Source organism: Pteropus medius, unplaced genomic scaffold, assembly GCF_902729225.1.
Source record: "Pteropus medius unplaced genomic scaffold, Ma_sr-lr_union100, whole genome shotgun sequence".
Classification (NCBI taxonomy): domain Eukaryota; kingdom Metazoa; phylum Chordata; class Mammalia; order Chiroptera; family Pteropodidae; genus Pteropus; species Pteropus medius.
The window spans coordinates 24,645,125-24,667,000 of NW_024340696.1; the positions used below are offsets into that span (position 1 = coordinate 24,645,125).

Sequence of the window (21,876 nt, forward strand, 5' to 3'; positions counted from 1 at the left end):
TGCCTTTCCCAAATTGTCTGGGAAAGGCTCTTTGATTTCTCATTGCTGCTTTCCAGAGCCATATACTGTGACTGCCTTTCCCAAATTGTCTGGGAAAGGCTCTTTGATTTCTCATTGCTGCATCCCAGAGCCATATACTGTGATTGCAGTATTGGATTATTACAATGTGCAAGTCTGTCTGGAGCTAACCTTAGACAACCTTCCAGGGTTTCATGAGTACAGAATTAAGTGGCTCAACCACTAAGTGGTTTGAGCCACAGGAGATAAGAGCATCATGCTCCAAACTGCCCTGGCTGCCTGTTTTCTCCCATGTGTGACTCAAGGTACTAAAGAGTCCTAAATGGCTTGGGCTCAAGACACATCTTCACTATGTACCTCCAGGGGAACCAAAGTCAGCTGGTGTGTACCTGCCAAATATATCACATGTCTGTAACAGCTGGAGCTGTAGTTATTTTTAGTCCTGGGGCTTATAATTTAGTATCTCTGTTGTTTACTGCAGTAGTGGATGGCTAACCTTCAAAGACCAGGGCAAGACAGCCTTTTTAGATGATATGTATGTACAGATGTATAGATATGCACACTGACAATTCTTGCTTTCAAGAGATCTTGTTTAATTATCTGATGGCCAGTTTTACGTTTGGACCAAAAGGCCTAAGTTTGGAAGCCCCGTTCTCTGGTTTTAGATAGCAAATTGCATTAAGGAGAGAAAAGAAAACAACGGAGGCAAAATGAATCAGAAAAGACAATGGAGAAGAATAAAGTATTACAGTTACAAATTAAAGCTAGTTCAGAAACTAACTGGTGGTTCAGAACTAAGAGCACACTTCTCTTTTCAAACTTTACAGCCACAGTCATGGATAATATTTCACTGCTTGGCAAAGAACCCACTGTTTTACACTAGGACAATGAGTCCTTTCTTCCCCAGGTAACGATGAGCTCGTTCCTGAAATAAATGGCCACATGGGGTCACTGAAAGAGGTTCACAGGCCTTTTGTGACTCTGGTTTTTATTAAGAGCAGGTGAGTCACCCCCCTACGCTGTTCTTCTCATTGCCCTTTATCCATTTAACACGTTTAAGTTAAGAAATTTTCCAATGTAAAATTTCTAGAACCAACGTAAGGTGAGCAAATAAATTGTGGGCTCTAGAGCAGTGGGTTGAGAATGGCTATCTGGAGGAAACTGGTTTTCTTGGTTCCTGTCCATTGGCTGCCACTGTACCCCAGTTCTGGGAGGAGTGAAGTGCAAGACATCCTGATGTGGGGTTATTGACCTGTCAGTCCTTGATTCCTGGCCCTGGGCATTGTTCATCTTTCTGGGCACTTTTCCTAGCTCCATAGGTTGTCTGAAAGACATGTGGCAAGTAAAGCTTGCTAGGTGCTCCAGGTATCCCATCAGACCAACTACAGAATACCACTCTTTTGGTTTTAATAACCCAGACAGCAATCTGCTGTAATGGTAAGATTCCTTATAGACTGCCTGCTCTATGATTCTGAGGCGTCGGCGTGCGGGGGGTGGGGGGGGCGGGGAGTGGACGAAGCACCACTGTTGTCTGGCTATATCTCAGGAGGAAGGCAGAGCCACTTCAGTACCCGCCTAGCTCTCCCCTCTGCCTGCTTTATTTGCCAAGGATCAAATTATTGCAACGAAACTGGGTAGGACCAAAAGGACTATGGAGGAGCTTGAAAACAAACAAGGAAAAATGCAAAAGTTTTTTCAGCCAGATAAATTTTAGGACAGGGTCTGCTCAGTCGAATGCAAACTGCCAACTGAGGCCAGGCTCCTGGGATAAATCAGTGTAAGATGGCTTCGGCTATGACAAAAACGATGCAGCCAAAGAAAAGCAAAATGAGTGTGAGCAACTTAAAAAAAGTTAAAAAGAGAGCTGTGTTGACTTTGGGGAAAATTAACCCATACCATGAAACGTAAAACTACGATTTATAAGTGTTTTTTTCTTTTTATTAGAACCAAAAAACAAGATTTTTCCAAATAACATAAAACTATATATTTAGAATATTAACTTTTAATTCAGTTTAACAAAAGCGGAATTTATTCTCAGTCTGTTCTAGAAAACAGTTTTTTAATGCCAGATGTGACTACAGATTTTTATTTTAAGCTTTTAGCTATCTGCACTGTGTGTGTCCTAGTACATATAGACCAAAGGCTGGATCTAAGGTTATCCTTGTTCATACCAATTTTTCAAACAACTTAGAACAACAGTTGGTCCTGACCCCAGAAGAGAGACTCAGGATATAAGATTAACAAGACTGTAGTTTTAGGTGGTCGCATTTCCCTTTGTTCTGAGTGTCTGTTTTATGGTTTTATTCTCATTAATTTTGGCTGTAATACAGCAAATGTGGTTTTCAATAATAGCATTATATCTCCATTTCCCAAAAGAGACCCAAATATTAGTATGATTTTTAAACTGAACAACATTGGTAAAAAGACTCTCACCTGGAGATAAAAAGGAAGTAAACTGATAGAAGATCTCAGTGTCCTTCTTCTGGCCGCTGTACCCCACAATGCTGCCGACCTCGAGCGGGAAGGACTTGAGGAGAGCACCAGTGGCCAGGTCGTGAAGCTGCAGAGTGTTCTTCACGTCATGGAGGTAGCATAACACCAAAAAGTTAGACCTGACGCAAGCCACCCATTCTGAAAAGATAAGGATAGACAAAGCCTAATGTAGTTTTGAAAAAGAGTAAAAAGCATACTTATGTCATCGAACAATAGTTTTTGAGCAATCCGTTGTGCTATGCAACAGTGAGACTTGCAAAGTGATTTTATAACCGGTTTATAACTGGTTTTAATCATTCATCTAACTTCCAGCATACTCCTTTAATAAATGATTATCACTGTCATGTCCAGAGGAAACAAAATATTCTCTAACTTGGGCCAGGAGCTTTTGACAATCTAGATAGAGTGCGTACTACAAATAAACTGCCTACCTATTTTGTGTCCAATATCATGCTACAGGAGATATAAGAAGGAAAAGAATAAAAACCGAATCATGATTCATTTCTGTCAGGGTTGCTTATTCAATAAAAATGTATTAAGCCCTTGGTAACCTGCAAGGTGCTGAGAGACAAGCAGGAAGATGATATCACTTCTGCCCTTAACATACAATCAGATGAAAATACTAGTAGTAATGTGTAAGCAAAGGTAAGTGGGTGGTTGCCTGGGGACCTGAAAAAGTGACAGCCTTTCAGCAAGTGCCAAGCTGCATCTTGAGGACAGGGGTGTGGAGATGGGGGTGCCTGGGGTGGTGTCAGCAGGGATGAGGTTAAGGTAAGAAGTCAGGCGACTTAAGGAATGAGGAGCAAGCTAGGGATGAGAAGAGAAAAAAGGAAAATGAACGAATGAATGATTGAACAGCAGGACAGATGGGAGAGAGGCTGGTAAAGAGATCAAGTGAGAGATCGATTTTCAAGAAGAAAAAATCTGTTCAGTTCGGGGCTGGGTGGCAGTGGTGGTGGTGGTCTCAAGGTGGAGTCAGTGAGCTGGGGAAGAGTGTAGTTGAGCTCTGAGTTTGCTTTCACTGAGGAGCTAATGTTTGGAGAGAAGTGACACAAATCAGGATCACATCAGTGAAGGATATAGAACACGGAAGGTACACAAAAGGATGCAGGGGAGAACTGTAAGAACACTACTGCAATGAACCAATCAAATCAAATTGAGGGGGAATAAAGTCGTTTCCCAAGATTCCCCAGGACTTGGTGACTGTGGGGATATGGAGAGTAAGGTGGAGAGATGAGACCTTCTGGACAACCAGGGTTGCGACTTCAATAATGGTGCTGCCAACGGACAGAGCTGGGAGAGTGGAGGTGAGCGAGGGAATGGGGAAAGGAGAAAACAGAAGGGCAGGCAGAGAGCACAATCCAGTTCGTTTCAGACAAGATTAGCCCGAGATAAGGACAGGCAATCCAGAGGGAGAGATGCTGCAGTGGACAGAAACAAGGACACAGGGCTGCAGGGAACAGCTCAAACATGTGGAACAGACAAGCCTTTCTCGGGGATGTGGTGGTGGGATCCTTGACAATGCTTACTTTTATAACCTAAGAAACTAGCAATTCACGATTATCACATCATCAGTTATCAACACGAACAGGGCATCTGCCAGAAGGAACTCTGAAGATCACTAGAGGTCTCAATCTTGTTGAGTTGTTTAGATTACCAAAATAAAATTTTCCTCAAGTGAAGATATAAAGAACTCTTTCTTCCCTCTCTATTCTTACATCTAAAAGTCATTTGCTCATTCTCCAATATGATTTTTTTAAAGTGCCTCAATCAAGCAATATATTTCATGTGGCTTGAATGTTTTAAAGAAAGTATGGGGAAAAAACTGAAGTAAATTATTTCTGTCAAAGAATAATTAATCTGCATTAACTATGAGTATATCAGAATTATAAAACAAACAAAGTGAATCAGAAAAAGACAAGCTGATCTGTAGATGGTCATTAATAAAAGCTGACTTTAGAGCTATACTTTATGACTCATCTCTAGTTTTTATTCTCAATAGGGCATTCTGTGCTAATGATATATAGAAAATTCAATTGTGCCTCTCTTTGAATTTATGAGATCTAGTGAATACTGAAGGCTTCCCCTTTCCAGTCTAAAGAACTTAAAATCTTTCAGAAGGGAGGCTATAAAAATACATCACCCCCCAAATCTCAGGTCATTGATTTGCATTTCATTACATCTACAAGTGAAATAGGATGTTACCTTAAGGCACAGTCAAACCACTTTGGGGGGTGCTAAAAGGAAGAAAAGTCACATGTCTTGGAAAATAATTAACATCTCTGATAGCTCCCTATATGTGAATCACTGTTCCAACCTGACTTGTACCTGAAAAACACCGAGGGCACGCTACATGACACTTATGCCACCAAAATTTCACTCACTTGGACCTGCTAATACATGAGGTCAATTCATGTGGCATTTATGAAGCACTCCCTAAATCTGGCTATTAGCATCCTTTGGTGGGGGAGGGGTTAGTGGAGGTGGGGCAGGCACTCTGTCTCAGTTTGGACAGAAGCTATTAGGCTAGCAAAGTCTCTACAAACCAGATTCTTCACTTGAAGATGTTAAAGGAAATGGCCAAAAACCTGTTCTTTGACTCATGGACACCTCATCCAAATATAACTGAGGGTCACAGAGTAAATGGAGGGTTTTAAAGAGACAACGGAAGGGATTTCATGGGGAGGTCTTAAGTCCCCCTCCCCATGGGGAAGAAACTCAGCCTGAGGCGGACAGAGCACTGGTGCCTAATCCAAACCCGAGAAGCTAAAGGCGCTGTGACTAGAATGTCCAGAAAGGAGAAGGGCTGACTAAGTACTTTAGGGGAAGGGCTGGAATGGGCTGCTGCCTCGGATGTGCAGATGTGAGTTTTGCCTGATAGAGCGGGCATGTGGTTGTCTTGGGTCCCATCTAATAGAACTACCTGGAGGAGTGTGGAAACCTCCATACAGGAAAAGGTGGAGGGGTGCAGCTAGATGCCCAGGGACTGAGGAGACTCTCAAAGACTCAGAGTGCTGCTTCCTCTAGGGCTAAGGGAACTGCGGGAGGAAGGGCCCACGAGTGCCTATGAAAAGCTCTCACTGAAGGTGAGAGTGAGCGTAACCACCTGCCCACATTCCCCCTCTACCTGCTAAGGAAAGCCAGGCTCAAACACCTGCCAGGCACAGAGCACAATGCTTTCAGCCAGGGGAGAAAGTCCCTTACTTTTCCAGGACATAAACCTGGATCTGTATGACTCTGACACCTGTGCATTTAACTCACTGAAAACACCTGTAAGGACTGCTTTATCTGAGACAGGGTCACTTTGCAGATCACAAAAGGAATTATTTTCCTAATCATATACCTTATACCTTGCCATTTTGGGATGGCCCTAGCTTTTATCCCCATTCAACCCATCAGCAGAAGTTCACTTCCAATAAGTAAACTCTTTACTGGCTTAAAGATAATTGGACTCTCCTTTTGTGTAAAAAACTGTAGCAAAATTAGTGAGTCTTATTCTAATCAAATCCAGCTTTCAAGCAATAAATAATTTATAAAGCAGCATATCAGTTTTGGAAAATCACAGAAAAAATGAGTAAAAGGGAACTTAGAGGCGCTATGAAACACGACTGATAACAGAGGTGAGATTCTCAAGTGGTTAATGCGGCTCGGTGCACACAGCAGCAACTGCAATAAGATTTCAATTCAATCTGACAACGAGAGTCTATTCTCTTTTCTAATAAGAGGACTGTCAACCTACCCTACGATTCACAATATGGATAATATAAACAGCCAAAGGTTATTCGAAAGCTAAAAGCTAAAGATTCTAAATCCAAATGGTTAGAAAAATTAAATTGATTATTATCAGACAATAACTATGCAGACGACTGATATTAAAAAAAAAGCACTATCTTTGATAGTCTGATCATACCTTCACAATGATCATGAGGACCCTGCATGGCACTGTCCTAACTAAAAAGACGTCAAATAGTAAATACTTGGTTGTGTTACATTTAGGCACTTCATTTCCAACGATTTGAGGTTGAAGGTTCTTTACCTTGTACACTGGTCACGCGAGAATGAGAGATATACCAATTTGCTGATGTTTGTACCAAACACAAAAGCACAATTTTCAAGCAGCAGTCTTACCTAAGACATCTTTCTCATGCTCAGGAACGAGCACTTTCCACTTAGACTCGTCAGGGTCTGTGAAGTCGATGTTGATCAGGCGATAGTTGGGAGAATGGCGGTTTGTCTTGAACGTGAACACTGTCCCCTCGTTGGTCACATAGTCGTATTCTCCTTCGAAGTTGTCAATCAGTTTTACCCACTTCAGGATTCCTAGTGAGAGATCAAGCATCCCTGTCACCACTCCCGAATTTAAAATGGTGTGGTTTGTGTGTAGGGAAGGGAGAGTGTATCTCTTCTATCTGGAGAACATAAAGCATACACAGTATTTGAAAGATCTAAGGCTTGAGAAGGAGCAAGGACAAGGGTGGGTAAATTTTAAGGTTTTAAAAAAATGGGAAGGAATTTTTTTCCTGAAAAATCTGGCAATGAAAGAGAGTGAAGGACCTCTGCTCTTAGCCCACCACCCCACATAATCTGTAAACCCTTTTCTACCTGAGCATGTCCCAAATCTGAGCACATCTCTGTATCTCTGCTGCCATCATACCGTTCCAAGTCTTCATCTTTTCCCTCTGGGTCTACAGCAGTGACTCTCAATCAGGGATGATTCCACCACCCCAGGAGACATTTGGAAATGTCTGTAGACATTTTTGGTCGTCACAGCTTGGAAAGTGAGAGGCAGGCCACTATAAGCATCTACTGGGTAGAGGCCAGAGATGCTGCTAAACACGCTTCAGCACACAGAAGGACAGAGCTTATAACAAAGGATTAGCCAGCCCTGGTCTGCAGCATTAGCTTCCTGCCTACTCTTCCCATTGCCACTTTTGATCTTAGTGCAGCAGCCACCAAGTCTTAATATCCTAAACTGGTCCATGTTGGTGCCTTCCTTAAAAAATTCCCCATTATTCTTTGAATAAAATCCAAATTCCTTTTTACAGTCTCCGTGATCTTGCCTACATAGACAACCTCACGTCCTGCCAAGTTTCGCCTCATCCCTGTCCTCCAGAGGCACTGGCCTTTGTCAGGTTCCTTAAAAGATGCTTCCAGACCCTGTTACAGGGTGTTTCCTCCACCTGGCCCACTCTCAAATAGCTAGGCACCTTTTATCGGTACCCAGATCATATTTTAAAGCACTTCTCTCAAGATATGTAGTTATTTGCTTGTTTGTAATTTCTTTCTTATTCACTATTTAACACACAGCACCTAAACAGAGTGGCAGGTACTTCAAAGGTGCAAAATAAAATTGGTATTAAATGAAAGAAAGAACACTGCCCAGTCCTTTAGTGCTGAGAACCAGTCTGGAGATGGTCATCACTAAAATAAATCTTAAATGTGGCTCACTATCATTGTTTAAATGGCGCACTAAATGGCACTTTTAATATTTAAAAAAAAAAAAATTCTAAGACATCTGCTTCACAATGTATCAGAACATAGATGTTCAGTGTACCTCTTTAGTTTCATAAACAAAAAGTTCGATAACTTCTAAACTACTGAAAGGCGATGCCAAGTCTTAGCTATTCTCCAATTAATCTCTGAGCTTCCATTTCACAGTGAAATTGCTATATTAATTTGGATAGTTCATTTATATTCCTTGAATCTTTCAGGGCAATTTTACATTCATTATCTGATTCATCTCCATAGCATAGTATCTTTATATAATTTGCTGAATTAAATTTATCAAGAAAAATATAATCCCATGGCAGAGAGTTTTTGGTCAGACATAACTGGATTAAAACAGCTCTACCATTATTTAGTTGTGTGACCTTGAGCAATCTTTCTATCCCCTGTCTAAACCTCATTTTCTTAACTATAAACTAGGAATAGTAAATAAATAAAAAAATTATTATAAAGTGACTACTAATACCTACTCAACAAAAGTCAACATTATTTTTAAATAAATAATTGGAATTAAAACTAATTATAAGCAGTTTTAAAAAATCTATAGCTTTCTTCCATGACAGCAACAACCAGGTAGAAAATATAGGGGTAGAACTCATTTACAATAGAAGTAAAATTAATGCAATATTTAGGAATGCACTTTAATGTGAAATGTGGAATCTATATGAAGAAAGCTCGAAAATTTTTCTAAAGAATCTTAAAAACTACCACTGAAACCTGAATAACTAGAAACACACAGTATATCCCTAGATGGGAAGATTCAATATTTCATAGGTACAAATAATCCCAGAGGAAATCTATAAATTTAACACAATTCCAATCAAAATCCAAATGAGATATTTAGAGAATTTGACAACATCATGCTAAAGTTCATCTGGAAGAATAAGCATATAAGGATAGTCAATGCATTTTTGATAATGAGAAGTAATTTCGTTCACTAGGATATTCTGAACACGCCCTGATCCCTCCTAAAGGTAAATACCATCCTGAATTTTATGGTCATCACTTTCTTCTTCTTTTGTTCTTTTTTCAGCTTTAACATGCATCCATAAACACTACAGCCTAATCTTGCCTTATTTTTGAACTTCATATATAATGAAACCATGCAACATGTATTCTTTCGTGTCTGATTCCTTTCACTTGATATTAAGTTTGTGAGATTTTTGCCCTCTGGCTATTGACTTTTGGCTAAATCCTACTGGGTTCAAAGAACATACAATGTATGATTTCAATCTTTTAAAATTAGTTTGGAAAAGCTTTATGGCCTAATTTTTTTCCCTTAAATGACCTTTAAATGTTTCTGTGAACGAAAAGTGTGTATTTTGCAGCCTTTGGGTGTGATAAGCTAGATATGTTTTTTAAGTTATTAGTTAATCATATTGCTTAAATCTATATATTTACTGATTTGAGGGGCCATTTTTTTTTATCAGCCACAAAAAAAGTTTGTTAAAATGTTCTTCTGATTGTAGAGATGTCCTTTTTACTTGTATTTCTGTTAGTTTTTGCTCTCTGTATTTGAAATCATGCTGTTAGATATACAAAGTTAGAATTACTGTATTTAAATAAAACTATATCAAACCTTTTATGGTTATGAAGTTTTATCTCTAGTAATGCTTTTTACTTTAAAGTCTACTTTGATATTAAGAGAGGTATATCATTTTCATGGTCATATCTTGGGCCAGTTGTCCTCTGCAGAATGGTTGGTCCCAATTACGTAGCTTATCGTTTCTGGAAAGATTTGCTCTTTACCATGTCTGGTGACCACTCATATGCTTTCCACCTCATGGTGGGCTACATTCTAGGTAATTTCTTTACATCTATATTCTATTTAAGTAGTTCTCTCTTTAGCTGTCTCTAATCTCTTCTCTAACCTAATAATTGAATTTTTTAATGTTAATAATCAAAATATTATTTGTAAAATTCTAGTTAGTCCTCTTCCAGATATGTTTGGTCATTCTTTACAGTATCTTGTTTCTTGTTTATGCTGCTAAGCTTCTCATGTATTTTTTGTAAAGGCATCACATTAATCGTTTAGTTGTAAACATGTATTTAATATGCTTATTTTACATTAGGAATCTGATAATTTTGCTCTGGTGTTTCTGCAGGCTCTATTTCTCATGCTGATGAATTTCTTCATCTGCTTTGTGATTTTTGACTGTGTACTGATTTCCCTTGAAACAATATCTGTGAGAATCCTTGGAGGCCTGAGTTGAAGTGGCACTTCTACAGAGAAGTGGGAGGCAACAAAACTGGCAGTACTTTAAATTACATTATTGGTATGAGGCTTTTGGGACCTTATAGGGACAATCAAGACAATCTGCACCCATGTGTAGGTTAACCATTCTCATGTTTTAGGAGAATTCACATCCTGCCTACCGTTCCCCTTCACTAGGGCCAAGGTAAAGACAGGTTCTTATTACTCTCGCTTTCCCTCACCCTACCCCCAGTTCTACCACTGGTATGCTTAGTTTTCAATCACCCTTATATTAAGGGTATCTCTCATGCAGAATGAGAGGCTTTATCTCCCATCACCCTTGCCCCGGGTGGCTGGCACAGGGAAGCTCAGCCTTCAAGGCCCAACAGAAACATTCAGGAACAATCTAAAATTCCTGCCTTTATTTCTGTCTTTGGTATCTATGGTTTCTCTTCTTTTGTGCCAACTTAGCAATAAACTTAGAAAGATGCTGTGCAAACTTTTTACAGCATTTCAGTTGTTTCAGTTGGGAGATTATTCAGAATATACAATCTGACAAACTCCATCAAATAGAAATCTTCATAATTAATTTTCATAAAAGATTAATTAAGCTCTGCATTTGAGTTACAATTTTATTTTCAGTGACAAACTTCAAAAGTAGGTGACCACTCAAAGATAACTGCATCTTAGTCTACATAAAACATCGCTTTAGAAGGAAAAAGCTTAAAAACTACTCCTTAGAAGTAAAAAATTAGCTGGCAATGCAAAATCTGCAGATAATCAGAAAGGTACATTTCTTTATAATAAGAATAATAAGACAATTTTCTGGACTATGACATTTGTAGACACAGAATCTTGGTCTGGGAAATGTTACAGATTCCTTAAATGTTCCCTTGACAATAAAACATTTCATGATGTGAAACATTTATTTCTCAAAGTAACACCTTATGGTTTCTGCTTGAAAAGGTCTTGCAGCCACTGCAGTGGTATTTATTATGACCCTGTACCCTACAGCCCATAAAAAATGTCACTGAAACATTTACCAAAGGCAAAACACAGTAGAAATTTCCTTCAGTACCTCTGTATAATCAGGTGAGCCTGAAGATGTGGTACATTTGTTTTAATCAATCAAGCTCCAACGGATACGAAAAAAAAAACCCCAAAACTTTGTGGTCTTATCTGCCACCGAATTCTGAAGCATTAATCTTAGTCATAAACAGATACTACAAGTCATAAATTCATTTAGATTAACCAAAGCAGCTGGGTTTATACAAATCCAGCTGTAAATTTGAAAAGCAGTTCAAAGTACAGGCCTATACAGGGCAGCATGTTCAAAACAGGAGCTCGCCAAATCCTTTTGCTATCCTGAATTCCCTGCCCCTCCAGGGCTTTGGCCCGTGACATAATTCAAGAGAAATGGCAATTCAGACGAACAATGGGGCTCATTCAGATTTGCTACATGCGTTAGAACACTTAATTTAAATGCAAAATAGAAAAATTACTTTTAAAAAAGAGACATAGTTAAATTCCAAACCATCTTAATGTCTGCCCACATTTTCTGAGGTTCTTTTGTCTGTAAGTGGCATTATTCACTCTGAAGCCAGCAGAATTCAATCCCCAAACTTCTCTACATTAAAGTTAAAATTATTTTTTATAAACTTGCTTCTTGGTTGGGAATGATTTGTTTACTGAGTGAAGATTAGCTTAAAATAAGTCATCTCATGCTTTCTCTAGAGTAAAGTCATTATTTTTTTTTTACTTTCTTTGACAATCAATGGTATTGTTTCATATATTTTGCAAGCTCTCTAATAAGAAAAGCTAAAAAGTGCCTTTACACTTTACTAAGGGCTTGACATGTAAAAAACGATAAACAAAGGCAAAGTGTGGGTCCTGCTTTGAGACTGAAGGGGCCAGCAGGCGGCTGTTCTCTCAGGCCTGATGCCTTCCTTCCATCTCATCTGCTGAATAGTGATGGTTAGAACTCAGTTTGGCCATTCAACTGACATGGGTCTGAATTTCTAAATAGCATCAGGAAAGCTAATTGGCTTCACCAACCTGTTTCCTATGAATAACCATACGTCCTCCTCAAACGCTTCTGAATGACATATCTATATTTGTAGCTCAGAATCCGGCATACGTAAATGCTAAATAAACAATATTTACTATTATTCCAAATGATGCTGGAATTCTTTGAACAACAAAAATAAGCTAAATATGGCTTCTGAACAGCATGATTTGCTCATAGTGAACTTTTAAAATCAAATTTATATCTCACAGCAACACAATTATTTTCCTAGAAGCCCTTATAATCACTAGTTTTAAAATTAGTAAAAGTACGAATTTTATTATTACTTATTTTACTCTAAAATTCCTATTTTCCTTATTTTTATACTGCCTCTTGATGTTCCAATTTTTTTTTTTTTTTTTTTTGGCAGTCCCACTCTGAGACACACACTATTTTCTAATAACTTCCTGCCTGCCACAGAAGTCCTCCTCCCGTTAGTCTGACTTTTAATGTTCAGATGGTTTTGCTAAACTTTGGACAAATCATTTATTTGAAGCTTCTGAAATGCTTATTTCCTCATTTCCACTCTACCTCCAAAAGACATTCAGTTCCACTGGGTGTGAACCATGGAGTCGATATTGTCTTAGCTACTTACCTAAAAACAAGAGGTCATCTGCCTTGCATTAGCCAGAGATGGCTAAATGACAAACACCAAGCTTCCTTTTATTGTTATGTGTAGATTAATTTCTTATGCAGAAAAAAGCTAATTCTCATTAATGATGTGAAAACATTAAAACAAGGACATGGTGAGCACTGAAACCTTACCAATCTAAAACGATCAAACTTTCAGCAAAAAAAAGGAAAAAGGGGAGAGACAGGTTAGTGAAAGTCTGGGTGAAATACAGGATAAGCTGATATTTGCTCACAAAAATTAATATGTCTGCATCATCCACCTTTTCCACCAAATAGCTTCATAAGTGCTGTGACATAAGCAAAGATTACTTCGGGCTCGTTTTAAGGGTGCTGTACTGAAGCAGACAGGTGTGACTACTAATAAGGATTTTAGATATATACAGTTCTTTTCACCTGCCCACTGCTTCCTAAAGATTCTATTTAAAAACCTCTGATATGATTTTAAATTTATTCAGAATATGGCCAAATGGTAAGTGTCCCTTTTGCTGCTGATATTACTTCTATAGAGAAATGAAAAAACCAAAGGGAAAAGGGAACAAACAAAAGAAAGAAGAGAGGAGATGGAGTTTAGTTTTCTAACTCCAGAGATGTCCTAACTCTGATGTATGCTTGGTCGCAGCCTCATTGATCTGCCCTGAAATGGGGCACGGGTGACCTCCCGGCTACTGTCCAGTGGGTAGGGAGCACTCTGTGGGCAGGGATGACAGCCTAGAGCGGGGCATCAATACATGACTGCTTCATAACTAAATGTGACATTTACATAATCCTGCACTTACGACTGAGCCTTACAGACAGTTGTTGATAAAGACAACAGAAGTAACCACTTTAAATTTTAAAGAAGTTAATAAGTAGTCTCTTCCACTTTTCCAAAAGAAAAAAAAATTCAGAACTGTATCACACTAAGTTAAATAAGTTATAAAAGTGTGTTGAAAACCATCGCTTACATTTTCAGGGTATAAATTAAATTTTCATGAAAATTTTAAAAGTCCATATATTTGAAAGAAAAGAGGTCTAAGGCCTGATAATTAACTGTAATGTAGAACATAAGTAAAAATTTGTTCTAAATTTAGTCTATATAAAGCAACTTTATATATATATATATATTTAAAATAGGTTATTTACAACAAATTTAAGAAACAAAGTAGATATATAATTACACATATATATTTTATTTATATATAATACATAATTATATATTAAAATATACATATAATTCAAAAGAAACAGTCTTGATTTAGAAAAGTACGGAAAATACAACTAAGAAAACACAGACACAAATCATTTTCTTGTAAGATTCAGGATGAATAATTTCAACTTATCTGCAAACATGAATCACATTAGGAATCACAGGAATCAAGACTCAGTTGCCTTTTCTGTTGCAAAACTAATAAAATGTCATGCCAGCCTGCAGTCCTAAGCAATATCTTGATACTTCTTCACCTTTGATTTTAAACAAGGAACAGAAAAAAAGAAAACAGAAATCTCCTGCCCATACAATATATAGGACTGGAAAACATAGTCTGGACCTACCTATTCATCATCCTTAGACTTCAATAAAGGAAAAAAAATTAACTTAAAAAAAAAAAAATTAGCAGGCCTAAAAGATAAAGATTCAAAATTCTCATAAGAAAATTAACAGTTACTGATGCAGGATGTATGCTTATAAATCAGGGCCACCTGAGGACACGGATCCCTAAAGAGGCAAGTGAAGTCATTCAGGACAAGCTGGTACCAACTAGGAGTCTGAGTTAAAGTAAAAATTATTTTGACCCTTGTGAAAATGGTAAGGACTTTATTCAAGACTAATGCAATAGGTGTCAAGACTATTGCTGTAATACAGGGAGAGAGATAGGGCTTTGCTCCAAATACAGAAAAGACAACTGGGGATTTATAGCTAATGAGCAGAATGGGGTGTTAGTGGATGGAAAATTGCTAAGAGGAGACATCAGGGTAGCGGGACTCTTGCTAAACTGACATAACAGGACTCCTGGTGAAGGCATGCCAAGGTAATCAGATTATCACGAGGGAGATGGTGGTTGGGGGTGGTAAGGAATCTGATCAGATATCAAGGGTGGGGGATTCTCTCTAAGCTGATGTAGTGGGATTCTTGATTTAAGAGGGCTATGTAGGCCCAGCAGTGGGGCGGGGCAGGGCAGGGAGGAAACCAAGGCTGAGACCTTGTGGAGAAGAGGGCTCAGAGGAGCCAGACTAGTTTGGTCAAGAAGAAAATGTTTGTTATCTGACAGGCACTGTACTAGGTACTGGGGACTCCACAGAGAGCAAGACAGACAAGGTACCTGAACTCACACAGCTCACAAATCCTTACACAAAGTGTTTTTGTATGAAGGAAAAAGGAAGTCAGAACAGAGAAAAGGAGCAGAAAGGCCAACTATAGAGAAAAAGGTATCAACTGAAAGCATGAGGAATCATGACAAAGTAATCTTAAAGTTCCCTGAAAGAATTAAAAAAGGGAACAATTTGGAAAATAACAATTGCTAACATTTATGGAGTCCTTACTCTACACTGGGCTCATCACTTAAGCTGCGCAAAAACCACCTAGAAAGCAAAGATGATAAATGTCAAGTAACTCAAGGAAAAATAAAGTTAGGAGGGTAGGCCAGGACCTGGCTTATTTTGTAAACAGGGTCTTCTAATCTGAACACATCACAGCCATTTAGGGTTTCTTAGATTCATCCCTTTATTCTTCATGTTCATTCATGGCTGCACTGTTTAATTTTGTTTATGAGGGCCTATTGTACCTATGCCTGTCCTCCTTCTGGAATCCCAATTTGTAGGTATCACATCCTCTTCTCTAACTGCTCACTAATGTTTGCAATGATAAATTGGATAAAAGTGTATAAGGTAAAAAAAAAAAAAAAAAAAAGGACCAAGAGGTCAGGAAGAAAACAGGGTTTCCTCAAGTTCTACTAGCACCTGTGTCATTTAAAGTATCATTATCTATTATTAAAGTGGACATAGCAAATAGCAGTTCAGTATACGAATATGTGAATGAAATTTTCTTCTCCGTATTTGGAATAAATTAAGCAATTTGTGTTTTTAATTTGTTAACTTATATTGTTTAATAACAAGCCTATATAATAATTTAAAGATATAAAAATCAAGTCAAAAATAGAAAAACAAAACCAGTATTCTCCAGAGGAAGAACACTGTCACTGGCATTTATAATAAATTGGAGAAAGGCAAAGTCCCTTCCACCATCTCAGACTCGCACAAAAATATTGTACAGGGTAACAGCACATTAACAACTGTCGCTGTTTCTTTCAGATTTCAGAGATCAGTTCTATATAGACCTGGACTTGCAACTCAAGTGAACAATTCTTGGGTGGTGGTTTGCTCCTATAAGAGAATGTGAAAACTGATGTGGTTGATGAAATTTTCTTGAGATCAAAATGAGTGCATCTTTGTCTCAAACTGAAAAATAACGTTTCTTTAATAGATATATATTTAGCATTAGAATAAAGTTGTTAATGTCATCCTGCAGTATGTGTGAATGGTGTTCTGTAATATCTAAGAATATTAGAATGCAGATCTTAGAGAAGTTTAAAAATGATACAATGCCCAATCAGTACTAAAAAAATATTTATATATTTTCTTATCACAGTGTAATGCAGATTAGATACCAATAATGAGGTAATCTAATTAATAATTAGAAAGGCACTCAATATTGTATAGTTTCAAAATCCATCTCTAAAATATATTTATTTTACATTAACCAGAACAATGGTGTAATTAGTTTAATGTCTTTATCTGGGTACCAGCATATCTCTGATGGGGTCTGGGAATTTTCAGCATAGTAAATCTTGCAGTTGAAAAGCTTTAATGCTGATGGTGGTGCTGATATATTATAGATGTTGGAAGAGAACAACATTTGAAATGAGCCATCTCCAGAATTTGAAACTGGCTAATTCTACGCTTATTACCATGACATACGAGACTTTATGAAGGAATATCAGGCTGTTACTGTGCATGAGGCTCAGTACTAAGTATCTGTGTTACGATTTCCTGTTAATCTGGTAAATTCTCACTGGTCTCCTATCTCTTGCTTGTGACAGTTCACACCCCTACATCTAGTATATGAGCTGCCAAAGCTCATATACATCTAGACAGTTATAATGTTTTACAGACCAAAGGGCCAGCTTCTCCTTAACACTCTTCATCTGTAATACTCACGGGATATTTTCACATTCATATGCAAAACATATGGTTAACCTCAATCTACAGAGAAAATGCTAAAGTCAACAAATAACTTAAGTCAATTTTTCTTCATTTTATGGAATAATACAGGAATAAAAAAATCAGATGAACTGAGATGATGTGGTTAAATAGAAGAAGGTTTCCCGGGAAATCAATTAGAAGACCAAAATAATTGCTTTTTAATGGAGCTTTCTAGAATAATTATCTGTGTTTGAAAGATAACTTACCAGTGATGCCATTGGATTCCTGCTGTAAGTCACAGTACCAGAGTCGGTTTACTGGATCACATCCCTCCCTTATTGATAACAAAACATAGCGACCATCATCAGACAACTAGTAAGGAAATAAAGACAGTGCAGGGAGTCGATTAGAATATATTTTTTGCGAGAGCATTGTTAAATTAAGTAAAAAATAAAGGTTAACCTCAAAGACCGTAAGTTTACCCCAAACTTATGAATGGATAAAAAAGTTACCAGAAAAAAAGGTGATCATCAATTTTAACTTATTTCATTCTTAGTTACAGTTTTACAAAACATAATAAAATATTTAAGTAGAATATATCAATAGATGTAACTAAATGTCATAATGACTCAATGTGATTTTTATTTAAATTCAGTTTATTCTTTAACTGAAAATACACCCAATCCGCCAATTTGAATATTAATATCCCTGACTTCGAAGTTTCATCACAGATTATTTTATAAGTTGTTCTAGAAGAGTAAGAATTAGCAAAATGGGCATGGATGCAAAGAGGTACACCAGTGTGGTTCACACTGGTTACATTAATGACCTTCTATTGAATAACCCTCTATACACATCTCTAGTCATCTTCACCACAAGATGTCACGGAACAAAGGCCTATGCTTCTGTGGATTTCTTTTATAATATTAAACAGGAGAATCTTAGGCAGCAAAAATAATCTTGATTAAAAAACGTATGCAACAAACAATAAATTATGGTTTTGAGTTGTTAAAATTAACATAAGTGGCATTCAAGCTATACAACATATCCTTTTGCAACTAATTTTCATTCAAAATAAAAAATTAATCCATGTTGATATATGTACATTTGTTTTAACTGCTGTACAGTATTCCAATCTAAGAATATACCATAACTAACAGATTCATTTCCCCACCAATAAATGTTTAGATTATTTCCATTTTCTTCCTATTACAAGCAACACTTTAGGAAAATTCTTGAACATGTTTATTTGTGGCCTTAGATAAGTATTTCCCTTATGTAAGTGTGATCTAATATAAATGTTTTTATATAACAGGAAGTAAAATTGCTCGCTGGTAGGATATGCATTCAATTTTATTAGATATTGCCAAATTAAGTGGTTTACCAACTTATACCCTTACATTTCAGCAGCATATAACAGTTACTGTTTTTCCACATCCTACTATGATGGTTAATTTAATGTGTCAATTTGGCTAGGCCACAGTACTCAGATATTTGGCAAAATATTATTCTGGAAGGTTCTGTGAAGGGTTTTGTTTTGTTTTTTTTTTTGGATGAGATTAACATTTAAGTTGGTGGACTCTTTGAGTAAAGGTGATGACCCTCTGTCATGAGTGAATCTCATTCAACCGGTTGAAGGCCTTAATAGTAAAAGACTGACCTCTCCAAATAAGAAGGAATTCTGCCAGGAGATGGACTCTAACAGAAACTCTTTCCTGGGTTTCCAGCCTAACAGCCTACCCTGCAGACTTTGGATCTGTCAAGGGTCCACAATCATGTTAGCCAATTCCTTAAAAATAAGCCTTTCTCTTCTATACATATACACATAGTCTGTCGGTTTTATTTCTCTGGAGAATACTAACACACTTAACGACAACTGTAGTTTGTTCATTGGTTCATTCAATACATATTTGCTGAGGAGCTATTACATGCAAGTTATTTTTCTAGGTTTTAAAGATGTATCAGTCAACAAATCAGGAAAAAAAAACATTACATTCTATTGGAGGAGACAAACACATAAATATGCAATTATGTATATGATAGAATAATAAATGCCATGGAGGACATGAACAGGTCTGGCTGGGTAAGGGAGGCAGGATGTGTAGGGAGAGGCTGTAGTTTTCAATATGGCAGCTCATTAAGAAGGGGTCTTTCACTGTCTTCTGATACGCATTGCTTCAGATAAGAAGTTATTATCTTTTCCTCCTTATATGTAATGTGTGTGTTCTTCTCAAGCTGCTTTTAAGATTGTATTACCTTTTATTTTCTGCAAATTGATTATAATGGTCTTGCTATAGTAGCCTGCTTGAGATTTGTCGAGTGTCTTGGATCTGTGGGTGTCTATTTTATCAAATTCATAACATTTTTGGCCATTTTCTCCTCATATATATTTTTGTGTCCCCTTATCCCTAACATAGGACTTCAAATACAAAATATTGGATCACTTGGTACTATCCCACAGGTCAATAGGACTATGTTCATTTTTGTCTGTTTTTTCTTGGTGGTTTACTTTCCATTGTCCTGTCTTCAAATTCACTGATATTTTAACTATCTAAACTGCTATGAAGCCCATGCAGAGAATTTTTCCATTCAGGTATTTTTTTCACCTCTAGAAGGGTATTTGCTCCATTTTTATATTTTCTATTTCTTAGTTCATTACCTTAACATTTAAAAAAAATCCTTTAAAAATTATTTTTATAACAGCTTTTAAAAAGTTCTTATCAGCTTATTCTACTACCTATCATTTCTGGATCTGTTTTATTGACTAATTCTCCTCCTGGTTATAAGTCATATATTTCTGCTTCTTTACACATATAGTAATATTTTTATTGGATTCTGAATATTTGGGGATGATAATGATGACGATGATTATTTGGTTTTCCTTTAAATGTTCTGAGGCAGTTAATTTGCTAGTGGATCAGCTTGATCCATTCAAGGCCTGTTTTCAAGCACTGCTGGGTGAGGTCTATAGCCCTATTGCTAAGGTATGGCTTCTCTGGGGTCTCTGCTGACTACCTGGCATGTTTACAAGGTCTTTCCACTTTGGTCAGAGCGTGAAAGTCTCCCAGGCTTGTTAAACTTCTGCTAGTTGTTGCTTACAACTCCCTGGTAGTTTTTCTTAGCTTGAATCACAGTCTCATCCTATGCATGCATTGCTTAATAGTCAGCTAAAGACACAAGGGAATACCAAAGCGGATTTCTGGAACCCTTAGTGGGTAGTTCTCTCCTTTGGTACTCTGCCTACAAATTCCAGTGGCTTCAGTCTTTCTGAATTCCAGTCTTTGGATCTTAAGTTCAGTGAGACTACAATACTCTGTGCGCTTCTCATTCTTGTGCCAGAGTTCATAAAATATGTCCAGGCAGAAAGCTGGGATAATCATAGCACTCGTCTCTCTCACAGATGAAAGTCCCATGATGCCTGCTGACCAATATCAGCAAACAGTTACTTTATTTATTTTGCCCGTTTTTCTAGCTGTTTATGGCAGGAGGGCCATCCCAGTACCAGTTACACGTCATGGCCTGGAAAAAATCTATTTTTTATATATATATATATTTTATGTATATTTATAAATATATAAAATATGCTTTATATATTTTATATATATATGTGTGTGTGTATATATATATATTTTTTAACTCATTTTTAGTTCTTTATTGGATAATTATACTTTTAGGGTATATTATTGTATATGCTTAAAATATATTGATGCAAGAATTAACAATGTAATTAATATAGGACTAATTAAAAAGATAATACCTATGATTAATAAAAAACTTAACAATGATATAGTTCCTTCTGTCTCATTACATAGTAGGATATTTTTACTGTTTCTGTTTCCTTTTCCAATTATACTTCTATGAGCTACCTGCAGGCTTTGGGACATGCTTATTTTCTTTCATGTAGAGGTAAAACTGTCAAACATAGGATTCACTGTGACTTGTTGCACCACCCTTATGAAGTCCAAATACAATGACTCCTGATATCAGAGCAACGTGATGATACCAAGCTCAGTGTCATCAACACAAGAGTGTTTGAGTATGGAATACTTAGGGTTTTACTTACTAGCAGCAGCAAGTTTTTAAATTCGTAGGAATTAGATTCCAGCTCTCCAAAAACGTCCATCCACTTACCACCTACAGGTTCATTTTGGTAGACCAGCTGTTTGTCAATCAGATTTTTTGATTTATAAATTAATCATAATGGTTGTGCGTGTCGAAAATGCCCAGTGTTTATAAACACTTGGAAACACACTGATGTTATAAGTTAAACATCTTTCTCAGAAAAAGTTATTTTAAAGTACAGAGGTAGTTTGTACTTGTGAAATAAAAGTGAGATTCCAAGTAAGTTATAGTTTTATAAAGGATTCTAGAAAGTCCTCTTTAATTTGGCTGCTCTTTCTTGGTGACCTTTTTCCCCTGAGTTCTGAAGCAATCTCCTTTCCCAAAATGAATCATATTTTGTTGTACGAGGTTTTATCAGAAATTACACATAAAATCGAATGACTTGGGTAAATTCTCTTCATCTTTTTCTAGGATCTTTATAGTCTTTTCAAAGATCACCAATCAGTTTTGGAAAATCTCATGGAATTTGATTTACATTAATTTTTCTCTCCTTTCTCATCCTCATGTATTTCAAAATCACATGTCATATTTTAAGTGGGTCTCTTGCCAATGAACATACAACTTAAGTTTTAAAAATTCAATCTAAGAATCTGTATTCTGTTTTCATTCATTGTTATTGTTGTTGTACTGGCTTCCACATTCTTAATATTGAATATTCTATTCAGCTAGC

The 21,876-nt window shown here is 37.0% G+C and overlaps 1 protein-coding gene across 1 annotated transcript in view; it reads right to left on the bottom strand.

The window, feature by feature from the left end:
* Positions 1 to 21,876, bottom strand: part of PREP (prolyl endopeptidase) — a 104,018-nt gene that overhangs the window by 44,358 nt on the left and 37,784 nt on the right. The window contains exons 7-9 of the mRNA XM_039869552.1: positions 17,351 to 17,456; positions 6,640 to 6,831; positions 2,452 to 2,649 (exon numbers count right to left, since the gene is read on the bottom strand). Of these exons, the coding sequence (XP_039725486.1) occupies positions 2,452 to 2,649; positions 6,640 to 6,831; positions 17,351 to 17,456 (496 nt within the window). The remainder of the gene's footprint in view (positions 1 to 2,451; positions 2,650 to 6,639; positions 6,832 to 17,350; positions 17,457 to 21,876) is intronic.